This window comes from Cydia strobilella, chromosome 19, assembly GCF_947568885.1.
Source record: "Cydia strobilella chromosome 19, ilCydStro3.1, whole genome shotgun sequence".
Taxonomy (NCBI): Eukaryota; Metazoa; Arthropoda; class Insecta; order Lepidoptera; family Tortricidae; genus Cydia; species Cydia strobilella.
Genome location: NC_086059.1, coordinates 8519572 through 8531927, shown reverse-complemented (window position 1 = coordinate 8531927; position 12356 = coordinate 8519572). Strand labels below are relative to the sequence as shown.

Below are 12356 nucleotides of genomic sequence, written 5' to 3'. Positions count from 1 at the left end.
AAAACAAATTGGTAAATGTAGGTACACTTAGCAAAACTGTTTAATTATACTTTGCCTGACTTTATCTATTCAGATCTTAGATATAGTATTAGGGGGACTTTATTAGCTCATTTTGGGGTTGTGATACCAAATGTCAAAAATGTGTGAAGATGGTCATACTTGACATCAGGATCATGACCCAAATTTCACGTAAAATAGGTTATAATGGGTAATCTCGGTGGCCTTAGACAATGTTGGCGTGGAGCGGAACAGCCGCGCTGGGCGCGGTGCTGGCGGCGCTGCTGCTGTGGCTGAGGTGGCGCGCGCGCAACTTGCGGCTGCTGGAGCTGGCGGCGCGAGTGCCCGGCCCGCCGGCTTTGCCACTGCTTGGCAACGCCTTACTCTTTATGGCTAAGCCTAATGGTAAGACTATGAAAAGCGTTATACCGGCGTATTTTACCTTGAATTGTTAAATATATTATGTAGTAGAACACATTTAAAATTCTCAGGATTCTATAAAAAAAATCGTAAGACATACATTAAATATATTTAAACCTAGTTAACCAGTTTTAAGGAAAGAATGTACAAATGTATGCGTTCATAGTTGACTTAATTTTACCCACATCAGTTACGTGGCTTGAATAGTTTATTTGTTTATTCTGTGTCCTTTGATAACATTTTTATATATTTATTTATTTCACTTCCCTTATGTATCATTTTAGGAGCAGTTTGAGCGATTTATTTAACTGCTATTGAACAATAGAAGATATAAAAAACAATAATAATTTTCTTCCGGAACTCAGTAGGTCGAATTATATCAAATTACATACATACATACATATAATCACGCCTATTTCCCGGAGGGGTAGGCAGAGACCACGGATTTCCACTTGCTACGATCCTGACATACCTCTTTCGCTTCCTTCACTTTCATAACATTCCTCATACACGCTCGCCGGTTTAGGGTGCTCTTGACCTGGCCTTTCTTCAGGATTTCCCCGATCTGATCAGAGAAAGTCCGCCGAGGTCTGCCCCTTCCAACTCCCGTTTCTACCTCTCCCTTATATACTCTCTTTGTTAGCCTCCTTTCACTCATTCTTTCCAAGTGTCCAAACCATCTCAACATACCTTTCTCAAATTAAATTTCCCAAAACCCAGTTAGGATCATCTTTAACTATAATACCCCGTAATGTTATTTATAATTACAGAACAATTGAAATTAGTGGCGGACATCATAGGCAAATACGGCGAATACGTGAGATTCTGGTTGGGGCCAGAGCTGAACATAGTTGTCACGAACCCGGAAGATATAAAGGTAATAAACATATAAGCTTTTTCACACCACATGCTCGACAAAGCCGGATTATATATCATATAAACCTCACCGAAAGCAAGACATTATATCCCTTGTAGACGGAGAGCTGATAGAAATTTGGAGTAGGTCCTTGAGGCAAGCTGAAAATTTCCCTGATGCTTCTCCTATCTTACCCTACCTCAGCACTACAAGTCTGGCTGCAGGGTAGCGGGTCTAAACCAACCTATACATTTTTAAAGTTTTTTTTAGGTGCCCAAAAAAGGTTCTTGAGGCAATCTATAATTTCTACAAGTGAAAAATGAATATCTAAATAGTCATAAAAAATTATGCCAGACGATTTGGCCGGGTCTTTAACCTTGCCAGACGCGTGCAAAATATATTTTCAAAAAATTCAAAAAAGGTTCTTGAGGCAATCTGTAATTTTTACATGTTCAAGTTCATACGAAGCCACATCGCAAAAATTGTGATATAACTTATTGTATCTACATATTTTATTTTACAGTTGATTCTAACGAGTAACAAAGTCACCAAAAAAGGGCCTGTGTACAGCTTCATGAAACCCATGATAGGCAATGGAATACTGACTGGAGGTAAGTAAAATTTAGTTCATAAAACTTAGTGGTAACCTTTTACAAACCTCTGTTTAATTAAGTACGCCTCTTTCTAACAAACAGATTTTTATAACAAATCCCAAATTCATAAATATAACCTCAAACGGTCCTGTAAAACATCCAAAATTCGGTATTTTTATCACTCACTGACATATTAGATACTTAGATTAGTAATATCATTAATATTTTACTTTCGTAAAAATGTTAGGTTATGTGTCAAACATTAACAAAGTCTGTCATATTTGTTTACATTATTTGCAAGTTCTATTGACGAAGACTTTAGGTATAGGTACTCAAACTTCCAGTTGACATAAAAAGCTGAAATTTGGTGTTCATCTGGGTATAAAAATGGCTTCACAATGCACGTAAAAAAAATTCGGTATCACAGGTGAACATTGGCGTCATTGTCGGAAGACAGTGACGCCATCATACAACAAGAGGGCAGTGGCCGCGTTTGCGCGCGTGTTCAACACGGAGGCGGCGGCGCTGGCGCGGCGGCTCTGCGCACGCGACGAAAACACCTTCGATGTTTTCCACGAAGTTGTTGACGCCACTACACAGTGCGTTTGTCGTAAGTTATTTTTTTTATTGAATACGTTACTCTATTTCTTACACTATCTACTTACATGGTTTTAGGGTTCCGTAGCCAAAATGGTTTCGTCATGTCTGTCTGTCTGTGCTGCGTCCTGTGCGTCATGTCACTGACATTTTTTCTAGATTTAATGCAATAAGAATTGTTTTTGCAAACGCGGAGTATGTCGCCCTTCCCGCTTCTATTATAATTGCGGCTGTCGATTACCTACAATTTATTTCCCGCTCTTCATCATCACGTAATGCCTATACGTATTTTTTTCTACCTGTGGATTTTATTTTATTTATATGTGTGTAATATCGTTTATTACAGAAACACTAATGGGCCTCACAAAAGATGACGCAATGAATTTGACAAATCTTGATTTCGTGGTTTCAAACACTCGCAGGTACTTTTTAACCACTTACTAATATAACTACCAACATATTTTATCATATAATATGTTTAAATGTAAAAGCGGGCGGAGCGGCGGAAAGCGCCAAAATTTTAAAACGTAATAAATATAAGAGCCTCGGTAGAGAGTATAATTTCGTTCCATTTGGAGTTGAAACTCTAGGTCCATGGGGTCCCAGCGCGCACAAGTGGTTTGCAGAAATCGCGAAGCGTCTGGTTGACGTAACTGGTGATCGAAGAGCTGGCGGCTTCCTCGCACCGTTGTGCGACTAAGGTATCAGAATTGCGATACAGCGAGGAAATGCCGCCAGCATCCTTGGTACAATGCCTCAAGGGCCTATTTCAGATTTAAGCTAGTTATCAATTTCGTTTACGTAGTACCACTGTACATATCTTTGTATATGTTTAAATTGATATACATTCGTTAGCTAAAGTCGCAAACCTCGTAACTCCATTAAAATACATTAGGAATTCGCTACTTTATTTAATAATAGGTACCTAAAGTTGCAAACTTCGTAACTCCTCCGGTGCTTGCTTATACTTATACTTCATAATACAAGTCCGTTAACTCTCAGAACGACATTCGTTTTTCGGGTAAAATCGGACGTAATCGCGTAATAGAAAATGACAGTCTCTTACTGATTTAGTTGCAATCCAACACCCAAAGAGTGCAGTTGCCTTAAACTATTTAAGAGTAAATAATACCACCATAACAATAATATCACAATTTTCCAATTGTATAATTTTACCATATGAATTGAAATATGTGACTGGTATTATCAACTCTATATAATTTCAAATTTGTTTTCGAATTTCAAATTCTGATTCTATTTTATTTAGATTATGACAAAAAGTCAAATCGCAATATAGTCATCAACCGAATATTAAGCATAATGTCATTAAATTAGGGCTTATTTTACATTGAGACAATACGTATCCTTAACTTTTTTGCGGTAAGTTTAAAACTTTTTGTGAGTTAATAAGAAAGCAGAACAGCAGTATCACCTTCGCGTGTTATCGCCGATACCCGATGAATCTTTCTGAAATCCGAAGGTCATTCTGAGAGTTAACGGACTGTAACTGAGTAATTCCAGACTTATGCTACTATTTTTAAAATAAAGTATCTACGCCGCCATAATGCCACGCATATTGTACTTTACGCTATTAATTTTATCTTTTTTTTTCACAGAATGTACAGTTTATTTTTTGCCAAAATGACTAAATGGTGGCTTCAAATCCCGCTTATTTATTGGATCACAGGAGCTCAGAAGGTCGAAGATACAATTATTAAGGAGTTTCATATTTTGATCAAAGATATAGTGGACAAAAGAAAAAATGCTTTGGAGCGAAACGAAAGTACAGAAGAGGAGGTTCGAGGCATCGTTGATAGACTCATCTTAAGTGGAGACGTCGTCGAGCAGGAGATAAGGAATCAGACTTTAGCTCTGTTTACTACTGTAAGTACAATACAATACTCTTTATTGCACATCTCACATTATCAAAATTTAACTATCGTGAGACATATTTCAAAATATTTAGATCAGTACGGTTTCACTCACTATTATTTTTAGTCGTTTTTGGCGACATTTTTCGGATTCTTCGGGAATCCTTCCTCAGGCACGACTGTCCGCGGCGGTTGTACGTCGTGCACTCCGAAACATGTCGCCAAAAGCGACTAAAAATAATAGTGAGTGAAATCGTACCTAAACATCTCACATAGTTTACAATAAATGTACAGTAACATAAACAATGACAATTGGATAGAGTTAATAACAGGCGGTCTTATCGCTCAAGAGCGATCTCTTTCAGACAACCTTTGTCTTTGTTTGTTTTTTAATTATATACATAAGCTACTACCAAATTAGTTACCGATATTTTGAGAGATGGTACTTTACATTAAAATAGTCAGGGTATGGTTTCAACCCTTAGCCATGTTTTTGGCCCCAAAATTGCTTAATACCAAAATATGTATATCACTTTTTTTACAAAACTTAATGCCTTGTGGTGGTGTCTTAATGGCCAGAGAATTCTGGCCAAGGGCACAGCATAAAAGATTAGGCGGTGATTTAAAAAAAAAGAGATCATTATAAAATGAAAATGAAACCAAAATACGCATTAGATACATCAAGGTAGGTACTGTTGTAGATTTACAATAACAATATGTAGGTAGTCTTAATCTTAGATATTATCATATGTGGGTAGCTCCAATAAATCAGTGTTTGACCAAGCATCTTGTCTTTCACTACATGGTGGCAGCGGTAAATTAATTAAAAATCGTAATCGCCGCGATAAGTGTAAAAAGTCGTAGTTAAATAACCGTGTGTGTCAGTGTGTCAGTTGTGTATAAAATGTAGTTAATGTAGAGGCACCAATGACCGACAAGAACCAATAACCGACACTTTTTTTAGGAAAGTAGTAAGATAATAAGAGTAGGAAACCGATTACTTAATTTTGCAACACTATGTACTAAGCGCGCCTTTGCCTGGCACCCATTTAAAAGGGTATAAGATTACGGTTAGGGGGAAAACTATTAGTTAGTGTCGATTACTGGTTTTCACAAACGTGACTGTTCCAATTATCGATACGTGTTGATATTTTTTTAAACGTCTTTCATTTAACAAGCGAATATGATCCCTATTGCTTTGCCTGTTTGACAGATATTTGAAATAGATTAATCAAAGCAGAGTTACACCGAAGTTTGCAAGTCTGTGCGGAAAAAGAAGAGTCAGAGAATGTTTTGATACTCTTTTAATCCACGACTGTTCCCTTTTACCATAGAGTAATTTATACTAGAGCGGTACTGTCATAGTAAATTTTGTAACCCCAGTAAATTCACTGCCATCTGTCGACACACTTTAAAACTAAAAATAAAGATTTATAAAAATACGATAGAATGTATTTAAATATAGATAAATGATTTTTTTTATTTGCATTAATTATTTTTATGATTTTGACCCATGTTCTTTCACTGATATGCGTTAAAATTGTTAAATAACAAACGAAACCGTCAACGCCATCTATACGACTGTAGGCCAAAACTAGTAGCGCCCTCTGAACGAGAATCAAATTTTCATGATTTTCGAGGCACGTTTTTTCCTTAGACTGCATCCATCTATTACGGAGTTATATCTATCTTTGCTTTTACGCACAGACTCCGTTATACTTATTATGTGTGTCTTTTTGTATAATTAATACACTAGCACGAACGTTTCTAATATAATGGGTACTGAAGACAATAAATGTCTTTTTATTGAATAGTTTCATTTTATTTAATTACCGACTAAGGTATGGTATCATTGTGGTGATCTGGCAGATGTACATTACGGGTAATTAATAGTCGATAACTGGGTATCGGTAACTGGTAATGTCGATAACTGGGTGTTAGTTACTGGAGATTTTTTCTTTTTTGGATTTTCTTCTAGCCTGTGTATATAGTTAATAAAAATAACACAATCTAGGCCTCAAGAATATACCTTAACATACTCAATTGTTGCTTTAGGCTTAATGATGACTAAATAACTCTTAATTTTATAGAGAACCCCACTATGTCCAAAAAGTATCCATCATTGGTGCGACTACGCAATACCAATTACAAAATATTTCGTTAATTTATATTCTGCCTTTTGTAACAGAGTCAAGAAGCCGGGGCAAAGATAGCATCTGCTGTGCTAATGTACTTAGCGCATTTACCGGAGTGGCAGGTAATAAAATACATTACTTACCTACTTATTCATTTTTGTTTTTATGAATTTCGTAATATTAATTTACAAAATTTGTTGAGTAGGTAGGACTACTACAGTGTAAGTACAGTACAGTACCTACGCATAAAATAATGCAAGCGGTTTTTTAATACATTTTAGCGATTATTTATAATACAAAAACATGACATACATAAAACTAGTGAAGACCTCGTGATAAGCTTCATAAGCTACTGGCACTTAGTCGTTTATGCCAATTTCCGCCATTTTGAACATTTTCTAAAAAAAGATACGTCAGAATTTGTTTACCTTACTACTGAACCTGCTTACGATATATTACGAGAATCTTTTGAGAAATGCGACCTGCAGAGGAGAACATCCGGACATACGTACGAAAGCATTTTTGCTCAAGCTGAAACGGAGACCTTCGTTAATAAAGATAAAATTATAATAAGAGTATAAAAAAAGAAAGACTTTCTCACTGCTAAGGTGAAAAGTTGTATGTTAGATAGAGAGATAGATCTCTTATATTATATTACAAATTATATTATAAATAATAATTGCCGTCTACGTAGGTACAACGAATTTAATCGATCGACCAAATGTCGCTATGTAATGCAAACCGCAAGAAAATATTTGTGAAGTGCTTGGAGGCCTTAAAGATTATACTTATGTAACGAATAGTTTACATTTTTAACTAAATTTCCAGGATAAAGTGTACAACGAGATCCTGGAGCGCCTAGGCCCGGACGACGAATTCGTAACGGACGAGCACATCAAGTCACTCCAGTACCTGGATATGGTTTACAAGGAAGTTCTGCGTTGTATGTCCATTGCAGCCATGATCCAGAGAACAGTGGAAGAGGAAATTACTATAAATTCTGGTATTTTCATTGCAATATTTTCACAGATTTATTTTAAGAATATTTCGTTATAAATATCTTTTGAAGGATCTAACATGTTGCTATTACTAGGAAGTAAGTACACGCATGACAATATAAACAGTTAAGTAGGAAATTAACTGTTTATATTGTCATGCGTCTCTGTATATGGGCGTCCCTTTAGAGCCGAGGTTTTTTCAAATTGTTGTCCATATTCTATAACGACTATAACTTTTCAACTGAAGTTTTAATGATCAAAATAATTAGATACGTACAGCGATTGCTAATAACGACCAACATAGCAACAACATTATTAATAGGTATGAGATGAGCTTTAATAAGCGTCAATGACCTTATAAGCAGGCATCGTAAACTGCGAGCGAAATCCATTGAAGTACTAGGGTTGTAACTGGTTGTCATACGTCATTTCAATGGATTTCGCTTGCAGTTTACGATGCCTGCTTATAAGATACAAAACGATAATAAATAATTTTTATGATCCTTAAGACAAATGTTTTATTTATTGTTTGTTTATGATTTTAAATGTTTTTAAACGGGCCATATCAATAGTTAATGCAAACTTTCTGATGTAAATTTAATGCTAAAATATTAATAGAATTAAATGATTATGTAACAGGGAAAATCACTGTGCCGGTTGGGACCTCTTTGGCGATTCCCATTCACATGCTCCATCGAAATCCGAAATACTGGCCGGACCCCGACAAAGTTGACCCGGGAAGGTTCCTGCCCGAAAACGCGGAGCTGCGGGACCTTAATGCCTTCGTGCCTTACAGCCTAGGCCCAATGGACTGTCTAGGTAATAAAACTAATTAATCTCAAACATAACTATTTAAAAAAACCTAACTACGCTATACTTATGGCAAAAAAATCCATTTTATGCCAAAAATGCATTTCATCATTTTCGAACATTTGTCGGTCATTTTCTAACAGATAATATAGGTACGATTTTGACAAGTCACTAAAGCTTCTAGAAATTTACGACAGAACTATAATAACGGGTAGGGAGATATTTTTTATCTAATTTACATGGCCAATAGTTATTTGTGCAACAAGAGAGGAAAGTTGGTTTTTCTTGCGAGTGTTTATTTTGAGTCCCGAGAAAGCGAAAGATTCTATAATTGAATCACGAGCGAAGCGAGTGATTCTAAGGTAGAATCTTGAGCGTAGCGAGGGACTCAAAAACACGAGATGTAAAATAACTTTGCTCTCGTGTTGCACACATAATTTTTCACCTCAGTAGTGAGAACATATTAAAGGTTAAAATGTATTTCGAATTACACAGAATAAACAGAAAAAAAAGTATTATAATATGTACGATACGATACGATACGAGACGAGACCGGACCGGACCGTACCGTACCGTACCGTACCGCACCGTACCGCACCGTACCGTACCGTACCGTACCGTACCGTACCGTACCGTACCGTACCATAAAAAAAAATGTAATAGAAGTATGAAGTTCATGGCCTTCACTAAATTAAAAAGCTACATTGTTTCACTCCCTGGAGTGAGGAAAGTCGCACTTTCCTCACTCCAGGGAGTGACGAAAGTAGGCTTGTTCGAGCTGCTGAGGTGAAATAGTTATTTGTGCAACAAGAGAGGAAAGTTGGTTTTTCTTGCGAGTGTTTATTTTGAGTCCCGAGAAAGCGAAAGATTCTATAATTGAATCACGAGCGAAGCAAGTGATTCTAAGGTAGAATCTTTCGCTTTCTCGGGACTCAAAAACACGAGATGTAAAATAACTTTACTCTCGTGTTGCACACATAATTTTTCACCTCAGTAGTGAGAACATATTAAAGGTTAAAATGTATTTCGAATTACACAGAATAAACAGAAAAAAAATGTATTTTAATATGTACGATACGATAAGACGAGAGAGACGAGACCGGACCGGACCGGACCGGACCGGACCGGACCGGACCGGACCGAACCGGACCGTACCGTATCGTATCGTACCGTACCGTACCATACCATAAAAAAAATGTAATAAAAGTATGAAGTTCATGGCCTTCACTAAATTAAAAAGCTACATTGTTTCACTCCCTGGAGTGAGGAAAGTCGCACTTTCCTCACTCCAGGGAGTGACGAAAGTAGGCTTGTTCGAGCTGCTGAGGTGAAAAATAATAATTTCGATGTCCACAATAATGTTTATATTTTAAACATATTTTCGTTAACAAACACTAGTTTAACATAGCCCGTTTCTATCTTAATATTGAGGATCAAATAGAATTTCTGTAATATGCGAATTCGATTTTAGACTCGGGAATTTCAAATCACAATTTATTTTATTAGCTAAAGGCAATTACTATGGACGTTATATATCTTTAAACGTTATTTAGGCCATATATCGCGGAAATTACAACTGGGCCATATATTATGCAAATTTTAATGTATACATAGTATACATATCACTTTTGTATAAATTCGCTGCGAATCCACGAATGCCAACAAATTCTATCGTTAAAGCTAACGATTCTAATACTCACTCATTAAAAAACCGAAACAATATATGTAATTCATAAATATTAGTAATAGACCACTTTTAAACAAACCTACTAAAGACTGTCCAAATGTTCATCTTCATACGATATTCCATTATATCAAATTAAAATCAACTACGACGTTGTTTCTTAAAGTCAGATGATGGCTAAATAATAATCAAACTAAAAAATAACATTCAGAAAGATCCTTAACTTTATTAGTTAAGTTTTAATAACAAAACTTCCGTGAGACACAGACATAATAAATATATTAATAACGGGTCACTCACGTGGCCGCAGCCCTCCGCGCCCGATGACTCGGCGCGGTCAGTCAGTGCCTCCGAGCTGGAAAACTGTTTTGGGTACTACGTCGGTGGACAGTGTGGACGAACCATTAGCGAATGACGTAGTGAGTGTTGTGTGCAACCCATCATTTGACAATAATGCCGTAAACGAGGGTAGTTTCTCGCCCCCCCTGCCGCCACCGGCGCCCGTGCCGAGTCATCGGGCGCGGAGGGCTGCGGCCCGCAGTCTGCGCCGGTCCGTCACCGTCGACGCAAGCTCCTGATGACGCTCCTCGGTACGGAGTGAAACATGTCGAGCGTTTTCGACTTAAAACACGTGAGTGACCCGTTATTAATATATTTATTAGTTAAGTTTTTTGAATCATCAATTTTATTTGTATGATGCTCTAAAACATGCAAAAGATCTCAAATGTGAAAAAAAAAATTGAAATAGGTCTTTAATAATCCTATTAGTTTATTATTTTATTGTTGATCAATAATAAAACATCGTTAAAGTAGGAATAATTCTTAGAAAGCCAATTCCCGTGCCAACAAAATCAAATTCCCATGGACAAAAAAATTCCCATGCCCGGATCGAATTTTCAAACTGAAATATATATTTCAAAGTTTCATTAATATGTGTACCCTGGAAGTAATATTTATTGGCTTTATTTTATTTTTCTACGAATTATCACATTGCATTTTATTGTACTAAATCAATATTTCAAAATTCCATGGAAATTAGATAAAAATGCTCGTTCAGTGTTATTACCCATAACACCCCTCTTTTTGGGGTTTATAATCGGGAGTTAAAAATAATATCGGTCACTCCCTCCAGAAGTACTTAATAGAAATCCTGCCCTCTCATTTTCTACTCGACGATGTAGAAGCCAGTTAGCAAGTAAGAAGCCTATAAAATGTCTCGAGCGTCACGGAGCGTGTATTCTCGACGCTGACGTTGACCACCGTATCCCTTTCCACCCGGTCTGATACGATCGTGTGGGTTGATTACAGTTAAATGTCAATTTTAACACATGTCACTAGAATGAATTAATAAGTTAGTAAGTCTTAATTTCCCGGTTGGAATTAAATGTACCCCACATTAGTGAAAACACACAGAACGTTACAGGACGCGTGTACGCCATACAGATGGTGAAGACGCTGGTGGTGCGCACGCTGCGGCACGTGCGGCTCGAGGCCGACGGCCGCCTCGAGGACCTGGCGCTCGACGTTGCCATCTCCGTCTCCTTCTCCGATGGGTACCGACTCAGGGTCTACCCGAGGAGGCCGAAGAACAACAGAGACTGATGTTGCATAAATTTGGAGTTATCAATACACTTTTAGCCTTACGTTTAGTTCACGTAACACGCTCCGAGCGTCCACTACACGCTCGACGCTGATGTCGACCACCATACAATCGTATTGGTTAAATTAAACTGAGTCAAGTGTGCGTTCCGTGGTCCTCGAGTTAAGGATGACTCACGTTAGACCGGGCCGTGACCGGGCCGGAGCTTCCCGAGCTTCGTTTTCTATGGGAAGCATCTTGATCACCTGTTATGTCATAGAAAAGTAAGCGCCGGAAGCTCCGGCCCGGTCACGGCCCGGTCACGGCCCGGTCACGGCCCGGTCACGGCCCGGTCACGGCCCGGTCACGGCCCGGTCACGGCCCGGACTAACGTGAGTCATCCTTTATATAAGTCTGAGTCAGGTGTATTGTAATTATGATATCACATAAGCTTAAATCGAGTAATTTATAAATGTTTTATAAAAAATACATTGGGTTGCATTTTGATACCTTTTTTAAAGTTTTAAGCAGTCATGATCTCAAGGCCTTTGTCTCCTCTAAGTTCGGATCAGACATACTTGAAAGTTTTTACTGCTGCGGGCGCAGCATGGTTCCATTTTTATCACCTGTCACTATGCCCGTCACTTTCGCACTTACATACTTGTTAGAACGTGACAGGCATGATGACAAACGATAAAAATGAGACCGTGCGGTCAACCACTAGTAGCTCTACTGAAATACCCATTTGAACTAACGGGGTCTCTATTGTTTCCCATATAGTTTTAAGTCATAATATATTGTTTGTCCACATTTTCG

The 12356-nt window shown here is 37.6% G+C and overlaps 1 protein-coding gene across 1 annotated transcript; it reads left to right on the top strand.

Moving 5' to 3' along the window:
- Positions 1-230: 230 nt before the first annotated feature.
- LOC134750147 (cytochrome P450 4g15-like) lies at positions 231-11663 on the top strand. Its single transcript, XM_063685267.1, has 10 exons — positions 231-402; positions 1188-1294; positions 1797-1884; positions 2294-2476; positions 2810-2885; positions 4080-4347; positions 6523-6591; positions 7298-7472; positions 8107-8286; positions 11385-11663. The coding sequence occupies exons 1-10, from the start codon at positions 231-233 to the stop codon at positions 11561-11563; spliced, it is 1497 nt and encodes a 498-aa protein (XP_063541337.1). The 3' UTR covers positions 11564-11663.
- Positions 11664-12356: the final 693 nt, after the last annotated feature.